The sequence below is a fragment of the Thunnus thynnus genome, chromosome 4, assembly GCF_963924715.1.
Source record: "Thunnus thynnus chromosome 4, fThuThy2.1, whole genome shotgun sequence".
In the NCBI taxonomy this organism is placed as follows: Eukaryota; Metazoa; Chordata; class Actinopteri; order Scombriformes; family Scombridae; genus Thunnus; species Thunnus thynnus.
In genome coordinates this window covers 7,507,289-7,526,129 of record NC_089520.1, presented here as the reverse complement: position 1 = coordinate 7,526,129, position 18,841 = coordinate 7,507,289, and the positions used below count along the sequence as shown (strand labels likewise).

Sequence of the window (18,841 nt, the reverse complement as noted above, 5' to 3'; positions counted from 1 at the left end):
TAACCGCTGTGGTTTTCATCATACCAGTCTAACAGTAGGGTCTTTGTCTCTGTGAAGAACTATGTCTCTTCATTTTATTTTGTTAAGTATGGTGTGCCTCAGACGTATGAACTTAGATTTTATGTTTTTAAACTGAATCTTGGCTGCAGACTAATGATCAAAGCCGTCTTGTTGAAGTGTGCCCACGCTATGATTGTTTCATCCAACACAGGGTCAGTGGTCGTGGTGGTGGCCCAGTGAGTGTTTATGGTCAGAGTCCAAATGGTATCAAAGACCTTGTGATAAATTTTCTTCCTTTGAAGTTCACAATTTTACACTTGGCGGTCTCCATTTGATCATGTTTGCTGTCTTTATTGCTGCCAAAAACCAACGGGCAGCTTTTTACTACCCTGAATGTTTATCCACTCTTGTTTTAATTTATGACAGTTCCTTAATTTTTGTTTTGTTTCGCTGCCTATATATTTTATTATGTTATTTTAACATGTTTAAAATAAAATAACTGATCAATAATCCATCAGTTATCAGTTCTTTGTGGTGATTTTATCATCCACATTGATGACTCCAATAATGTTCATGCTACTGGTTTTTTAAAACATCGCTACTTATTTTAACTTTAAACAGCATGTGTGCAGACAAACATACATTGGACCTTTTCATTTACCCTCGGTGTAAAATATACTCTGTGGAATTACTGGATATGACTATCTGATCACTAATGTATAGTTTTTAAATGTGAATCGCCAGTTATTAATACTGTCCCACTTGCATCTTTAATGAGCAAAGCATCTCAAAGGTTTTCATCATACCTGTCTAACAGTAGGGTCTTTGTCTGTGTGAACAACTATGTCTCTTCATTTTCTTTTGTTGTGCCTCAGGCGTTTGTTGAATTTCTTTATACATGCTTCTCCTTGGGTACATTACTCATAGACATAGTGTCTCTTTCTGTTATTATGTCGATGATACCTGCCTGTTAGATCCACAGACCCTGGAATACTGAATGCACTTCATGATGTGAAAAAATGTTCCTCAGCTGAAGTCTAACAAAACAGAGATCCTTGTCATCGGGTCACAGCTCATGGCAAAACAAATTCTGCTGGTTCCAAGTTGTAATTGAAAAAAAAAAACCAAACAATATATTTTAACTTTCACACCTTCATCTCATCATGCTCAGATTCTTAGTCTTTTTTTCTTGCCTGAACCAAAAATCTATAGATTGACTCCAGACTGTTAAGAACTCAGCTGCCAGGCTTTCAACCAGAACAAAGAGACATGATCACATCACTCCTGTTTTAGCCTCTTTACACTGACTCCCTGTATGTTTTAGAATAGATTTTAAGATCTTACTGACTATACACTCGAATAAAAATGGTGAAGGGTAAATGTAGTGCACTATATAGTAAATATGGAGTGATTTCGGACATAGCCAATGTGTTTTTTGGGAGAAAACTGTAAAACGTAAACCACCTTTAAACCCAGAACTGACACACACATGTATGTAAATCAAGTCTAATGCATCTTGTAAATCAACTGTTCAAAAGTTTTTAGTCAAAATATTGGATTTTCTAAACAAAAACTCTTAATAAATGGTGTTAATTTATTTATTCCTCTCAATGTCGTGTTATAACCGAGGCTGTGTGACAACCTCCAGCTTTCTGTCATGTTACTGCTTTTATAAAATAAAAAAAGCACTGTACCAAAGCCAACTGTTGATTTAATGAGGCCTGAAACTGACAACTGGGGGTTTAAAAGGAACAGCTCATCACTGCCGTTACTGTAAAAACTTTGAGATTACTGAGAGATTCCTTTCATCCATACTAAGAATTAAATGAACACACAGTAATTACAAAATCTTTATTGTATCTCCCTCTTTACAATAAAACAAAACTCAGACCAGACAAACAAAAGAACTTGGGGGTTTTGATGCGTTTCTGATACATGACAAAACAGAACACACGCTATCCATCTCTACAGCTGCAGAGCTTCATTTCTGAATGAATTGGAAGATTTTGGTCAGTGTGTATGACTGAGTGACAAACGTGTTCGACAGATATCACAGTGTGAAACCTCAAATTAGGGCCGTATGGGGAGTTTTGATGTTTGTACTGGACCTGACTGGCAACAGACATTCCTGTTGTTGAAATTCATTATCACTGTGGACGAGGTCAACACCTGGGACATGTTTTGTGTTTGATGGGTTCGTGTTTTCAAAGAGCAAAACAAACTGGAGTCTCTTAGAGAGCAAACAGACATCTCAGACGCGGGGGAACCGAGGCAGGGGAGCAAACAAAACGTCATCTTCAGATTTTACTTCTTCCCTGATTTCTTGATGCCACCGCTTGCTGCAGGAAAGAAAAGACAGGAAACATTTAAAAAATGAGTTTGTAAGAAATGCTGGATGAGTCTGTCTCTTCACATAGTTTTGATATACCTGTAATCATAACACATAGGTCTGTCAACCGACACGTGCACATTCTACTCAGAAATATTAATAATCTATTAAAGATTCGGACAAATGCATCAACTTCTGCTCAACACAAATACACTTAAAACGGCTTCTTCAATGTGAGATCTCTGGTTTTAATTCATCTACAAACTTAAACTGAATCTTGGCTGCAGACTAACGATCAAAGCCGTCTTGTTGAAGTGTGTCCACGCTATGATTGTTTCATCCAACACAGGGTCAGTGGTTGTCGTGGTGGCCCAGTGAGTGTTTATGGTTAGAGCTCAAATGGTATCAAAGACCTTGTGGTGCATTTTCTTCCTTTGAAGTTCACACTTTTACACTTGGCGGTCTCCATCTGGCTCATGTTTGCTCCCCCAAAACCAACTGGCAGCTTTTTACTCCCTGAATGTTAATCCAATTTTGTTTTAAATTATCACAATTTAAACAGTTTTTGGCTTTGATTTGATTGATAAAAGTATATAAAAAAAAGGGTGAGACTAGAAAAGTTCTTCATCCTACGTCCTTTTCGAACATTAAATGGTTATTTGTGTTGTTTACTGAAAGTTTGCAGTTATTTTATTTGTTTTGTTTTGCTGCCTATATATTTTATTATGTTATTTTAACATGTTTAAAATAAAATAACTGATCAATAATCCATCAGTTATCAGTTCTTTGTGGTGATTTTATCATCCACATTGATGACTCCAATAATGTTCATGCTATTGGTTTTTTTAAACATCGCTACTTCTTTTAACTTTAAACAGCATGTGTGCAAACAAACACACATTGGACCTTTTCATTTACCCTCTGTGTAAAATATACTCTGTGGAATTACATGATCTGATACAAGAGACGTGATCACATCACTCCTGTTTTAGCCTCTTTACACTGACTCCCTGTATGTTTTAGAATAGATTTTAAGATCTTACTGACTACTTTTAAGGCTCTTCATGGCCTCTCTCCCTGCTATATCTCTGACCACTCATCACTGTAAAAAAAAAAAAAAAACACCACACAGCTACAGACAGTCGGTTCCAGATGCTTCAACTGAGAGCACATCCAGTTTAATAATCAGTTTCAGCTCAGACAGAGCAGAAACGTCCACTCACTAATTGATCTGCTGCTGTTTGTGTTTCTTTACAAGACATCAGCCTGATATCTGCAGACTGCTGCTAGCTAGCGTTAGCGCCCTGCACATAGAGATGAACTGTACAAGGTCGAGTCTGGAAACTGTTCAGTCGACTCCCGGAGCTTCAACTAAATTAACAATAGTGCGTTTTGTAATTACTTGATTTTTACGATTTAGACATTTTACACTTTGTGCAAAAAGAAAAATTAGAATTAATTATATTGGCTAGCCCTAAGTGGCGTGTTAAGTGGTTACGGCATAGCTTTGGAGCCTAAGCTGTAGCAGCAGTAGTTAACATGTGCTCAACTATGTAACTACGCATCAGGCTTACGCTGCCAACAGAGACACCACATGAAGTCCATAAGAACTGTGCTTCTGGTGGAGGTTCGCTGAGTGAAGTCAGGTTTAAGAAAGTCTCAGTAATCTGCTACTTTTCAGTAATAAACATTTAACAAGTCCTTCTCCTCACTGTGATCGCTGTTCTCCGTCAGTGAGTAAAGGTACAGAAACATCATACAGATTTTTTTTACCCCCCCCCCCCCCTTTCAAAGGCCAATACTGCTTTGAAGACAGCTAAAAAAATTATCAAAAAAGGAAACATTTCATCTAAACACGTGTGATACATTCATCTAGTGTTGTGGTGGTGAAATCAACGGGTGAAGTCCAACGCAAAAGTATAAATTAAAAAAACACTTTATGGATCACAAACACCATGGCTGATTTTCTGGTCTTACCTAGAGGTCCTTTTCCTGAAGCTTTGGCCTTCATTGCCTCCATCGCCTTCTGCTCCTCCTTCTGCTTCTGCTTGAAGGCCATGTCATCCTGCACACACACACACACACAGAGTTTATAATGCTTCAACTAAACTCTGTCCGTGATATCACTTCTGTCGTATATTCTTCTTGTGTTTGGGTTGCAACTAATATTTATTTATGACTATTTTTGCAGCTAAATGATTTATCACTTTAGTCAAATAAATAAGTAAGTAAATAAATAAAAATTCAAATTTATATCACAGGTTCCCAGAGCAAAAACGGCAACTGACTGATGAATTTTAATAAATCTTTTCACGTTTCTTAATAAAACCGAAAAATATTGGATTGGGGAATAATCAGTATTGGGAACATATTATTGGAGCTGAAAGAAATAATCTCAAGCCATAAAAGCCATAAAAGCCTGACATTTCAAGTATTTACGGTTTTTCTTCTTTACATCCTTCTAAACTGAATCTTTTTTGGCTTTTGGACTGTTGCTGAAACATTTTCAGGCTAATTACTTAAGATGAAAACTTATCAATGATGAAAATGAGTGAATGGTAGCTGTAGCTTTAAATATGAGTTATTGTTGTTAATTTAGAAAATACTGTATGGATGCATCCATACATTAGAGCAAGCAGATTTAACAGAAATGTCAAAGTAATTTCTCTTAAAAGCATATTTTTATTTCATATTGTCCAATTCTATGTCATAAAAAAGATTTTGTTATACAAGCTATACTGTTCATATACAGCATGGATCAGCAATTAGGTTCAACCATGGGCCAGTTCTTTCTGCACTGCTTATGGGGGGGGGGGGCTACATATAGGCGCAGTGAAAACAAAGCTAAAATGGTTTTAATATGTTCTGTTTATTCCTTTTCAGTCATTCAGTCAAGAATAAATGGACTTATTCAATAGTTTTAGGGTTGAATCTGAGAGCAGATTTCATAATTCCCACAAGGCTCATAGAGGTGCAGCAGCTCATAAACATGAACATGTCTTTGTTACAGTCCATAGAAAGGAGGAATTTTAGCTTTTTTTCCCCTTTAGATGGCCGTATATTTTTGATGGAGGGCCAGATTTGCCTACCACAGATGTACAGTATCGATCATCTCTGAGCACAGAAGGACACTTACCTCATCCATGTCCTTGTTCTGTTTCTTGGGCGCCTTCAGTGGTTTCTTTTTGCCTCCTGAGGATAATAAATGAAAAGTTAGCTCGCTGTCTGCAAAAAAGACTTGTCAGACAGTAGACAAAAGGACAATGGTGATACGTGACATAAACCCACTGCAGCAAGAAGCCCCCTATATGGATTTCAAATTTTAGAATAGACATTAGTTTGCCTGTTAATAACACAGGCATTAAATATTTAAAATTTTGTTTGGGATGCAAATTTCAAGTGATTTTCGCCAATTTATGAAATACTATGGACTTCTTTAAAAGGTGCAGTGTGTAGAATTTCGTGGCATCTAGCAAAACGGACTTGGCAGAAATTTAATGTAATATCCATGAGTGTGTTTTAATTAGTGTATAATCACCTAAAAATAAGAATCATTGTTTTTTCGTTAGCCTAGATTGAGGGTCTTCTTCCACGGAGCCCACCGTGTTGCACCACCATGTTCCTACAGTAGCCCAGAACAGATAAATCAAACACTGGCTGTAGACAGTTTTTGGCAGCCACCGCAGGTTCTCCTACACACTTGGAAGGGGAGGAAGATGAGGGGGAGGGGGGGTGAGGAGGGGTATCCAGTTGGTTGTAATTCGCAACCTCACCGCTAGATGCCACTAAATCCTACACACTGATCCTTTAAAATAGCCGCAGTCTTGTACTGTAGATACCTTTAACGTTGTCCAATAAATATCTACACATTTTCTGACAGTTACACCGCATCTCCCTCGTCTTCTGCATTACCGGTTAATATATTTTTGAACAGTTAAATTATCGACGGCAATTAATCTATCAATCATTGACAATTCTAGTTGCTTGGAAGATAATTTAAAAAGCCGAATGTCCAAAACGATAGCCGTGAATCGTACGTGGTCAAAATAAATACTCTATCGTGTGTTTATATTTGTAAACAAAGAAAAAGGCGTTAATTTTCTAAAAAAAATGAACGTATTTTAACAAAAGAAGAAACCGTTACCAGGCTCGCGCGCTCTTCAGCAGTTAGTTAAGTTAGCTAGCTGACACGTTATGCTGAGTTTTGTCGCGTTGTCAAAAAATAATCTCTTATGACGACAGACATTTCAAGTAGAAGAAACAACGACGTCTCACCTTCTCTGCCGGACATGTTTTAGATTTGTAAGGGACGTGTAAAGAGAAGAATTAAACGTATTCCGCTGAGAATGTAGCCGGCTGTGTGACTGTAATCCGCACTGACAGGACCCCAGCGAACTGTGAACCGGAAACAGAATATCTGTTTTATATGCCTGATCAAAAATCCACCCGGTGTTACGTTTTAACGAGTGACTGTGTTAACTGGTGACTTTCAGCCGGGTGCGTCCGTGGTTGCGCGTTGTGGAGGCAGCTGTTGAAACCACGTACAAAATCACATAGGTGTCCTCAGTAAAGCCTTAAATTGAAAACTGAGCTTTCATTTACAAACCTCCCTTTATTATTTTATGCTGCTCCATTTGCTCCTTTTCATTTCTTATGTGTATTATAGATCTGTTATTAATGTCATATCTGTGTCCACTGGTTTCAAGTTGTATGTTGTTTTGTAATATGTGATTTGTTTTATGAAGTTTGGAAGAAAAAAAGTCCTTAAATTCTCTTAAATTAAATAACCACCACCACCACCAAAAAAAGGATGAGTTGTCATTTTATTTGTGCGGTGACAGATGGAACAATAGCTAAATTAACTGGATAACACATGTGCAATATATTCAGAGACACCTCTCGCACCTTACTTCAAAAAATATATATATGTTTTTTTTTCATCCTATACCAATATACAGTTTACTAATCGTGCCCCTCTGGATTATTTCCTTATACATTCAATTCATTATTAGTTTTTATATTCAAAAAAGTATCTGAATTCCCTATATATAATTGTGGTGGAGTAGTTTGATGGATAATATCTCTGGTTGCAGATGACAGAAGAATTTTAATACCTTACAGAATAGCGTCAAAGACAGAAATGTTATACTCTGATAAGAAAAGTAAACATATGACCCTCCTTTTTAAACAATTACACAGATCAGTATTGATTCAAGTAAAATTATTAAGGCTTTTAAGAGGACACCTACGTCACTACGAGGACCCACGACGCTGAACGTCAGTCACAAGTTAACACGGTCACTCGTTAAACCGAAACTCCCTTTCATTTGACATCATGATGCTAACTATAAATTAGCTCAAAGAAACTTCATCCATGTGACATGTTTGCTTTGACAGTATTGAAGAAAACAGGTATATTTATTTTGTCACCTTGTTATATGAGTTAAAACGTCGTCACGGATCGTTTTTCAGCTACAGTTTAAAGCTCATATGTTGGCAATGAAACAGAGAAACAGGAACAGAGCAGTCAGCTAACCTTGGAGGAACTAATTTGATTTAAGTTATACTAATGACGTTCATGTCTGTAAACTTTATCTCTCTCCAGTCTGGTTATTGATTTGATGTATCAGCCACATTAGTGGTGTTGAGTTGTGGTTTGTTTATGATGAATTGAGGACAGTTCACTGTATTGAAAGTCATTCATCATGCTGTATGTACAGAGTCCATATTAGTCATGTTTTCTCTCATGTTTTACATTTAGTCACAACATAGCAATAAGAATGTGGTTAGAAAGTTCTTCAGTTTTGGTATTTAAATATCTGTTATTAATTTTGGATGTGAGTTATGTCACTTCATACAAATGTGAATTTAATAACAGAGTAACATGAATGGTTTCCTTTAGAGCTGTTAGTTGATTAATCGATTAAATTAATTGCCAACTATTATGATAATCAGTTAATCGTTTGGAGTCATTCTTTAAGAAAACATATGTCCAAATTCTTTGATTCCAGCTTCTCAAATGTGAATAATTTCTTGATCCTTTAGTCTTCTGTGACAGTAAACTGAATATCTTTGGGTTGTGGACTGTTGGTCGGGATAAAATTGGACATTTGCAGGTGTCACCTTGTACTGTGGGGAACAGTGATAAAGATTGTTCACAATTTTCTGACATTTTATAGGCCAAACAATAAATCAATAATGGAGAAGATAATCAACAGATTAATTGATAGTGAAAATCCTTAGTTGCAGCCCTAGTTTCCTTTGCTATGGTTTCATTATTGACGATGGCTGTTGACAAAACTCATGTGAACATACATTTAAAAAAAACTTACTACATTAATAAATAATTTTACTGGCCCACGCAATGATGAATTTTGTCTTGAAGATGTTTTTTGAAAAATCTGATCCAGAGTTATTATTCTATTGCAACTGGACCCAGTTCACAACAGCACACCTCTAGCTGATCTCAATGAATGAGATGTCCTGAACCTGGTAACATGTACAGCTGATAGTTTATCTGTCATCTAATATTTTATATGCGGTTGTTCTCACAGGTGCCTGTTCCAGTGTCAGCTCAGTAGCTGCAGTGAAAGTGAAGCTCTGACAGTTTTCGAGCTGGATTTCTGACCGCTGCTTTTCTCAATGAGGTACTTGCAATTTAAAATGTCGTCCACAGGGGAGAACTGAGCTCTACGACTGGTTTTACGTCAAAATACAGCACTGATGCTGAGGATTAACAGTATCTTTACTGTGTCAGGTACAGAGGAGCTCAGATCTGTCTCTGGGCTCATGGCTCATGCTGTTTATCCCGCCTCTTCCCGCCTGGATCTCCGCCTGGCAGAATCGTTCTGGTCCGAACCTACAGTGCTCACCATCAGCCTGGCTCCCCCCCACCTACTAACCCAGCCCCTCCTGAGGGGAAGGGAGGAGCCGAGGTGGTGAAGGAGCGCGCCCTGGCTGCCTTACAGGTACAGGAAATCCCTGTGTTGACTCTTTATAACAGCTTTCCAGACCAGAGACGTCACTGCTAACATGTTTTGTAATAAAAACACATCTATCATCTGATACAAAGACATTAAAGCATTAAACACAAAAGAACACAAGACCAAATAATTTCATCACTAAAATAATTTTTCTCCCTCCTCTTCCTCCTCCAGCATGCAGGTGATGTGGGGCGGCAGTGGGGTCAGTGGTCGGCTCAGATGACCACAGCCACAGTCAACAACTGGTGGGAGAAGTACGAGGAATTCGTTGGTCTCAACGAGGTTCGCAAGGCCCAAACCAAGGTCACTGAGGTCAGTAGACAGTAAGAAGCACCTCAACTCGCAACTGCCAAGTTTAGTCGACCGTCACGTATATATAAATGGGGTAGACAAAATAAGAGAAACATCTCTCAGTACACAATACAGTTTAATAGCACCGCAAACTAGAGCCTCCTTATATTGAATCAACACCTCAATAAAACTGAGCATCATAAGCTTCATGAAGGAAGGATTTGTTGCAGGACTGTTGTACTGAGCCTAATTCAGACAGGATTCATTTCTTCAAGGAAAGTCAGGTGATTATAATAAATAAAGTGCTGGCCAGTGAGTTTAATCCCAACCAGACCACGTGTTTAATTTTTCACCCCAGACCTCAGATGTAATTACAGCCCCAAAGTGCCCACTGGTTCCTCTGTAATTTAAGGCCCATCCAGAGAGGCGCTTTAAAAGTGTATATGGAGTTTCATCAGTTCAGTTTACAGTTTTAGTTCTTTGTAATAACTGAAGATATAGAAAACGTATTTTTCTTGATGGATTCCAGCTCTTAACAACCAATTTTTAGTCAACTTGTACAATTAAGGAAAACATTATGAGAGTAATACCTTACAAGTGCATCAGACGGGCTGTTTTAACGTGTTATTCTCTCTTCGCTGGTCAGTCTTTGTACAGCTTAACTGATATCAACTGTAAAACCAAAACAGGCATCCAGAAAGAGTCATTAGAGTAGTTTTCAGCTTGTAGGTAAATAATTAAATTACCAGTAAATAGAAGCCAGTTGGTGATGATAATAAATATTGTTTTCCTGTAGAATATCCTTGTACTGAAAACCAGCTCCTGTAGTTTTGCAAAAGTTAAATGTCATCTGGAACAATTACTTTAATTACTGAGGAGCACGGCAAATCTTTAATTACTGACCTCCCCCTGTAATATTTATCTTGTCTGTACGGGTGATATTTTTTTTCACTTTTATCATGAAATTTGTCTCGGCAGAATTAACTTTTCATTATGTTAGTGGAGGAGTTCAGCTGAGTGGAGGCAGCTTGTGTCAGCACTGTGCAGCTGGAGGAAACTTTGGAAATCCAGCATCCAGGATGCTGTGTGTTCATTTTAAGAGTCAGTGAAATTAGACCTGCATTATAGATGAACTCCAAAAAGTCACGGAGGATGATACGTACCGAGAAAAATCTGATGTGTGTGTTTCGTCCAGGCTGAGGCAGCGTTCATGGTGGCCAGAGGGATGGTACGAGAGGCTCATTCCAGCTTGGAGGCTCTGCAGGGCAGGCTGAAGGAGGTCAGAGACCGGCTGGACAGAGTCTCCAGGGAGGAGGCTCACTACCTGGAGCTGGCAACGATGGAGCACAAACTGCTGCAGGTTAGTTGTGGCATAAACAGGTGTTTAGACATATGAATATACAAGCAAAACAAATACTAAAAAGAAACCCTTTAAATCTTTTATTTTAACATGAACATGTTTAGAAACTTCATTTTATCAAGATCAAGACTTTCATCAAATAGACATTTATGTGAAATAAAGAAGAAGATGAATAATTCCTTTTAGTGGATTATAGAAGCTTTAAACTCATTATATGTATGTTTTATATGTAGGAAAATGAAACAATCCAGGTAAAATTGGTGTTTTAGATGTAGCTGTCAGTCATGATGTTATTGTTGATACAACCACCAGATGGCACCAAAGTAAAACATTTAAAAATCCCTGCACAATGTAGCATACTTGATGATAATAATGACAAATATCCACCACATTACCACAGCTTAAAGGGCTTAATTTGTTGTCACAGATGTTGCCTGAGCAGTCAGTGAGACTTATATAGGTAGATATTGGAATTACGGTGTATTAGATCCAGATAGTTTGAGATCAGAATAAGATTAAGTAGATTTAGCCACAGTGGCACATTAACTACCACCAAGTAATGAAACAATTATAATTACCTTGTTGATAATGATGTTGTAGGGAATTAAGTTATCAGTCCAGTTAGAGAGATCAGCTAAGAAAATTATCTGTTTGTGGAATAAACAGATTGAATTTGACCCTAACCCTCACGCTCTCTCCTGAACGCAGGAAGAGCGTCGTCTCCGGACAGCCTACGAGAACGCCGAGGCTGCTGAGAGGGAGAAGTTCGCCTTGTTTTCAGCAGGCGTCAGGGAGAGCCACGAGAAGGAGAGGACGAGGGCCGAACGCACCAAGAACTGGTCCATCATCGGCTCGGTGCTTGGAGCCCTGATCGGGGTCATGGGATCAACGTACGTCAACCGCGTCCGCCTGCAGGTGAGGAAGAGTGATGATGGCTTTGACTTAAATAATCAGAGTCCGAGGTGACGAGAGATAGATATTCAACTTACAATGATGTGAGAAATGGATCTCGAGCAGGAAATCTCCACATTTGGGAAGCAAGAACCAAAGAATGGTTGGCATTTTTAGGTTGATGAATGAATTAAATGATTAATTGATCAAAATTGCTGCAAAGTTCACCAAATAATGGATTAATTAACATTTTTTGTAACATTGTGAACTAATAAAATGTTTGTTGCTGCCAGGTTGGATTTACAGTTTATGATTTATTGTCATTTTGACAGGAAAATGTTTATAAACTTAATTTCAATGCATCTTTTTAAATAATTGAAAACATTTAAAAATTGCTCATTCACTACAAATCACCTTGATTTTTTGAAGTGAATGAACTTATGAAGTTGTTTTGCTCCTTGTGCTGTATATTCTATCAGCACTTCACTGGGAAACCAGTGTGCATTGATGATTGTTTCAGCTGATAACATCTTCACTCCTCTTGTCTGTAGGAGCTTAAGGGTCTGTTGCTGGAGGCCCAGAAAGGTCCAGAGAGCCTGCAGGAAGCCCTCAGGGTTCAGGCTGGAAACCATCGCTCCCAGCAGGACGAGCTCAGAATGCTCATCGACAGCCTCAGGTTCACTCTGAAGGACGCCTTCACAAAGAAGGACGACTCCCTTCAGGAAAAGGAAAGTCCGACTTCAGACTCACCTGTCGTGCCTATTTCAGCCTTAAAAGACCTCCACATTGGCAGCGAAAGGACAGAGTCCCTCCTGGAGTCCCTCCCACCACAACTGGGTCAACTGGAGCAAGGACTCGGTCGGGTAGAGAGCGAAGTGTCTGTGGTGAGGAGGCTGCTGGAGACCAGTCCACAGAGGGAAATACAGGCTAGTCAGCCACAGCCGGAGAGGCCTGAAAGACCAGCGAGAGGGGACCAGTGGGAGTCTGAGGTGGTGGTTAAGAGTCTAGAGGAAACCCAGAGGACGCTGGGAGAAGGAATCAGGAAAAACACCTTTTATAACGCTGTGTTCGCGTACACTGCCACCGCCATCACCATCTCTGCTGTCTACATGCTGCTTAGGGGAACTGGTTAGAGAAGATACCTCAAGTTAGAATATGTACACATGCACTTAAACACTACTGGTAATAATCTAAATTAATTATTTCAGGATATAATATTTTCATGGTGGAAGTTTTCTAATAAACCGGTTTACAGGTGTTGATTTGGGCTCGTCATCTACCGCTGATGTTTGCTGAACTACTCAAGCCAAAAGCGACTGGTTGGCTCTAACAGTGTAATCAAGATAATTTAACAGGAGTTTGGCCCTATTTCTAGCTATGTTGCATTCCACTGCTAGTGCTCAGCAGTATGAGCGTCTATCACATCTTTAAACAGTCAGATATGATCATCAGATTGATCAGATTTCTCCAAAATGTACTGAATGAAACACTTGAGTTCAGCACTGACGTCAGGTTGATGTCACATGCCATTATGTAATTATATGGGTGCGTCCATCAAATACTTTGTTGGTTTACTTTATAAAATGTCAAAAAATAGTGAAAACGCCCATCACAATTACCCAGAGCCCAAGATCACATCTTCATATCGTTTGTTTTTGTCCATTCAACATTTCCAACATCCAGCATTAACCACTTACAGATCCCTGGGACAGAAATTAGCTGTAGGTGCTCCCATGTTTGTGGTAATTTGGTAAAAAATAAAACTGATTAGTTTAGGAATATACAGCATGTATATTTTGACACAGGGCTCTCTCCAAGATAGATAATAATGAAGGAGCCAGCTTAAGGCCAAAATCATTGAGAATTAATGGTTGATATTCCTCCAAATAAATACCAATTTATCAAATTGGCACACTACATATATACATATAAGGGCCGACTTTGCCCAGTTAATTCAGCTCTGCATACCAAGAGTTTAATTCATGGTATAAAATGGAGAAAAGGAGAAAATCCTCACCTTTAAGAAACTGTGACCAGAGAATGTTTGACATTTTTTCTTGTTAAGACTGAAATGATGATCAAATATTTTCCTGATTAATTATCTGTTAATTGTTTTATCTACTGAAACATTTCAGGACTTGATAACTGCATCTCAGAAACCTCCTGATTGAGAATTTCTGAGCGTCTGATTTGCAGAAGAGCTGCTGCATCACTGATCAAACCCTACAGGGGTGAACGCCAGTTTGACTTGCGCTCTCAAGCACTTGGCTGGAACCACATTGGTAACTGATGTTTCTCTGAAGCCAAGTTAGTCCAGCGCCAAGTGAGTTTTTAACACTGGTAATCTGAGTCAGCATTTTAATCATCAGCCTGTAATTTTTTGACTTGCTGAACGTCAGAGGGACCACATATTCCGTTCATGATTCAACCTCTGGGAGTCATTTCCAGTCTGCTCCAAGCTATAACTCTCCGACAATAGTGAAGGATTGACGACAAAACTTTGTTCCTCTCATTTAACAGGGCATGAAATTGTGCATAAGATCAGTAAAAATATAAACATATAAAAGGGCAATAATGAGATTAAATTAGCTATGTTTTACTTACCTCACTGCAGAGGAAAAAAAGATTAATTTAGGAAAATATCGTCATACAAATTGACAAATTAGGGTTTTTATTTATCATCCTCCAAAATCTGAGGTGGACATTAACCTGCTGTGAATCACTGGAATCCTTGTTGTCCTGTCAATAAAAAGTGAAATTCCCAAATGCTAACTAAATTAAAAATTGTGCAAAAATCCTAATGAAATTTAACAGATCCCGTCAACAGTGGAATTAATTTTTAATCTCTTTCAGTACTTGAGTGTGTTATGTGATTTCATGTTGATGTTGGGTCGTTCGTCATGTTGTTGACACTGTCACTGTATTAAATGTTCTCAAGGGAAAACTTCTGTTGAGCCTGACTGACTGATGAATGACTGATAAAGAAACACATTTTTTACACATGATCGTTATACACTTACCGAGCACTTTATTAGGAACGCCTGTGATATCTAATGCAATCCAATACAACAGCTCTACCATAAAGTTTATACATTTTCATTATTGAGTGTTAGTGTTCCTAACAGTTTTTCCACCACATTAGCATACATGAGGGCGGCACTCCAGTAGACCACCACCACCCACTACACCCTCAATAATACACATAAAGTAGAATTATCACCTTTCTGATAATGTCGACAAAAACTGAAAACTTATAAGCTAAAGTCAAATTTATAGGCAGAGCTGGTGTATTGGATTGCATCAGATTGTACAGGTGTTCCTGATAAAGTGTTTGGTGGGTGTATGTATTGCTGGACCAGTGGGAGTCTGAGGTGGTGGTTAAGAGTGAGTGTATGTATTCCTGGACCAGTAGGAGTCTGAGGTGGTGGTTAAGAGTGAGCGTATGTATTCCTGGACCAGTGGGAGTCTGAGGTGGTGGTTAAGAGTCTAGAGAAAACCCAGAGGACGCTGGGAGAAGGAATCAGGAAATCGGGGGCTGGTGTATTGGATTACATCAGATTGCACAGGTGTTCCTGATAAAGTGTTTGGTGGGTGTATGTATTGCTGGACCAGTGGGAGTCTGAGGTGGTGGTTAAGAGTGAGTGTATGTATTCCTGGACCAGTAGGAGTCTGAGGTGGTGGTTAAGAGTGAGTGTATGTATTCCTGGACCAGTAGGAGTCTGAGGTGGTGGTTAAGAGTGAGTGTATGTATTCCTGCACCAGTAGGAGTCTGAGGTGGTGGTTAAGAGTCTAGAGAAAACCCAGAGGACGCTGGGAGAAGGAATCAGGAAATCGGGAGCTGGTGTATTGGATTGCATCAGATTGCACAGGTGTTCCTGATAAAGTGTTTGGTGAGTGTATGTATTACTGTGCTGGATGGTAACATTTGAGTTGAAATCTGATTCTTAAACACAACTCTACATGATGAGGATGTGTTATGAGTACAGTACAATGCAGAATTGCTCCTTGACAGATTGTGTAAGTTCCACCAGCAACCAGTTGAGAGCAGCAGCTGAACAAGCAATATAAAGTGAAATCTGCTGCTTCGGTCTACATCATTTTCTCTCACTGCATCAGTCTGCTGCACTGTCTTCGATCTTTATTTTTCTGCAAGACAGCCCTGTGTATCTCTGTCCTCTTCTTTATGTACTGTACATTTTTTCCAGGTCTGTTTTTCCTGGATTGAGCCCCTTAGTTCTAATGAAGGGAAATCTTGATGCTATAGGCCTAGCATACAGTGATATTTTGGACAACAGTGTGTTTCCAGCTGTTTTTTTGAAGTCTCTCTCCTGTTTCAACATCACAATGATCTCACACATAAAGCCAGGTCCATAAAGGTCCGTTATTTTCCATTTTGGTGTGAAAGAACTTAACTAGCCTGTGCAGAGCTCTGACCTCAATCCCATCTAACACCTTTGGGTGGAACCAGGAGTGCAAGCCAGGCCTTATCGCCCAACATCAGTGTTGGACCTCACTAAAGCTCTTGTGGCTAAATGGGCGCAAATCCCTGCAGGCCGGTTCCAAAACCTGGTGGAAAGCCTGAAACTACAAGAGTGGAGGCTGTTATAGCAGCAGATTAATGCTCATGGTATGAAATTTGTGTAAGATATACTTTATTGTCACCAAGGGGAAGTTTGTCTTGGGCTCAAGCGTTAAATACAGCTGCATATAGAAAAAAACCAGGGTACCGTACATACAATATATTCATACCTTTACTTATGCTCAGAAAGAGCACATTGAGGTACAGGCGCTAGTACGAGTTTACATCATAAAAACAGACATTACAAATGAACAAGAAAGAGAAAAAAACATCAAATACATCAAATTATTAACGGAAACATCAATGTATTATTCAAGAGCAGCACAGCTAAAGCATATACAACTAATATTAATTATGCCCTTAATGAGTTCTCTGGAAGTACTCAGGGACACCAGATTATTGAGCTTTGGGATCTGGTGTAAGTTATTGCATGAGAGTGGAGCAGCACATCTGAAAGCTGACTTCACAAGCTCAGTATTCACTCACAGAACCTGTAAACGAATGCATTAAGTGTTTGATAAGTTTGACATGTCCAGGTGAGCTTTGTCAATAAACAGGAACCTTCTTACATAGAGACACCAGACAGACACAATACACTACTGTAACCCCAGTACACAGAGTATACACTGTTCCTAAAATGATAAAACACAATGATTTGTGTTCAGTACAGTAGCAGAGCATGTTTAGAAGAGTTAAAAACAATAAAAAAGGTGAAAACCAGATGTGCAAAATAGGCAATGTTCATAAATTTGATATCCAATTAACAGTTCAAGAGTGTTGCACTTACGATTTATATAATTTGGCAGACGCTTTTATCCAAAACAACTTACAAGTGAGGCAAGACGATCAAGTGTTTGAGGACAGCGACTCAGAAAGAGCAAATTCTCAAGTAGCTGACCAGGTACAAGTGCAATGAGAAAAAGCGCTAGACAGAAGTTTTTTTATTTCTATTTTTATAATAATTCTTAAGAAACAATTGGAAGTGGACAAGTGCATAAGAAATACCGTAAACAACAAGAAAGTAGTGCAACAAAGTGCTCAAAGGTTGAAGGGGCTCAAGTTTTGAGGTTTTCAGGTGCTGCTCGCCATCAGTCAGTATTGCACATGAAACCATATTGAACTAGGTATACCTTCTAGTCTGTTAAAATAAACAACTGTGTAACTGATATACTGGGAATCACACAGGTTCTTTGTTCAGCAGTCTGATGGAGGTAGGGACGAAGGAGAGCTTGAGACATTTTGTTTTGCATTTACTGGCTCCGTACTCATATATAAAATATAAAATCATCAATATGAAATATGTAATGGATCCTTCAGTATTCAGTGTGCTCAGATGTCCATATACTTTTGGCCACGTAGTGCATGTATCTTATCTCTCTCTAGTGTCTCTCTGTCCTGGTAAATCCGCTGCAGCAGGTGTTGAGTCTTTACTTAGCACAATGACGGACTGATCTCATGAGCTCCACATTCTCAACTACAGTACGTCTGATTGTGATTGTTGGTGATCTGGAAAACAAACATTTTATTAAGCTCTTTATACTGTAGCTCACAATGAATAAACAGTCTGGGCAGGAAAGGATTAAGTGGCACAAAAACTTTAGCTCGCCGACGAGGCTGGAACACACCAACACGACACATAATGTAACATCCATATAATGACACTGAGCCATTGTGAATGTCACTGCTGGTGCACAGATACATATGTATCTGGGTTAAATATCTATTCTTTGCCCTCTATAAGATTTACTCGTGAGGGACCATGTACAAAATTCAAGATAAATGTCATTCATACCAGAGCGAGAGCTATAGTTCATTTAGATTTGCAGTCTCTTGGTAATGACATACAACACTGAACAAACAGGATAGACAAATAGTATTCATACTACATACAGACGCATAATTATCCTAGGCAGGTAACAGGCAATGCAATATGTTATATGGACTTTGTTTTGATCACAGTCTGTTGTTTTAATTACATAGAAAAAGTTTGTAAAATATCGTCAAATGATCATCATCATCATCAAAAGGCCTGCTGATACCGATATCGCCAAAAAAGTCCACACCACCCACTCCTACTATGTATAGCATCTACTGTTGTAATATGTGTGTAATAACTGTTGTAATATGTGTAACATTATCACAATGTGGCAAGCATTATGCACATGTCCACCCTGTCATGGAAGGCTTGGTGACAGGGTGGACAATGACAGAGTACGTGCAGCTTGTTGCCAGTCAGTCTGTGATTTAAACTTTTGAGCTGCTTGACAAACCGTGTCTGAAACCAACTTTCCAACGTCAGAAGTGTATTGGGATTTACGTCTGATCATTCTCCAAAACAGAGCTGATAATCACGCCAATTTACAAAGTAATAGACCCTTTACACGTTAGACATTTTGACTTGTCAAAGC

The 18,841-nt window shown here is 38.8% G+C and overlaps 2 protein-coding genes across 2 annotated transcripts; one reads left to right on the top strand and one right to left on the bottom strand.

The window, feature by feature from the left end:
* Positions 1 to 1,925: 1,925 nt before the first annotated feature.
* tma7 (translation machinery associated 7 homolog) lies at positions 1,926 to 6,726 on the bottom strand. Its single transcript, XM_067586342.1, has 4 exons — positions 6,605 to 6,726; positions 5,466 to 5,521; positions 4,307 to 4,394; positions 1,926 to 2,339 (listed from the first exon to the last, which is right to left on the bottom strand). Exons 1-4 carry the CDS (start codon positions 6,618 to 6,620, stop codon positions 2,305 to 2,307), a joined length of 195 nt encoding a protein of 64 aa, XP_067442443.1. The 5' UTR covers positions 6,621 to 6,726; the 3' UTR covers positions 1,926 to 2,304.
* Positions 6,727 to 7,601: 875 nt separating this feature from the next.
* On the top strand, positions 7,602 to 14,802 carry ccdc51 (coiled-coil domain containing 51). Its single transcript, XM_067586356.1, has 7 exons — positions 7,602 to 7,741; positions 8,884 to 8,976; positions 9,087 to 9,297; positions 9,487 to 9,624; positions 10,799 to 10,963; positions 11,672 to 11,878; positions 12,406 to 14,802. Exons 2-7 carry the CDS (start codon positions 8,972 to 8,974, stop codon positions 12,985 to 12,987), a joined length of 1,308 nt encoding a protein of 435 aa, XP_067442457.1. The 5' UTR covers positions 7,602 to 7,741; positions 8,884 to 8,971; the 3' UTR covers positions 12,988 to 14,802.
* Positions 14,803 to 18,841: the final 4,039 nt, after the last annotated feature.

Excerpts from the sequence above, each read along its gene's own strand:
- ccdc51 (XM_067586356.1), top strand. Across the intron at positions 9,298-9,486 it reads GCGCCCTGGCTGCCTTACAG|CATGCAGGTGATGTGGGGCG; the intron begins GTACAGGAAATC and ends TTCCTCCTCCAG. Across the intron at positions 9,625-10,798 it reads CCCAAACCAAGGTCACTGAG|GCTGAGGCAGCGTTCATGGT; the intron begins GTCAGTAGACAG and ends TGTTTCGTCCAG.
- tma7 (XM_067586342.1), bottom strand. Across the intron at positions 4,395-5,465 it reads AGAACAAGGACATGGATGAG|GATGACATGGCCTTCAAGCA; the intron begins GTAAGTGTCCTT and ends GTGTGTGTGCAG. Across the intron at positions 2,340-4,306 it reads TTCAGGAAAAGGACCTCTAG|CAAGCGGTGGCATCAAGAAA; the intron begins GTAAGACCAGAA and ends TCTTTCCTGCAG.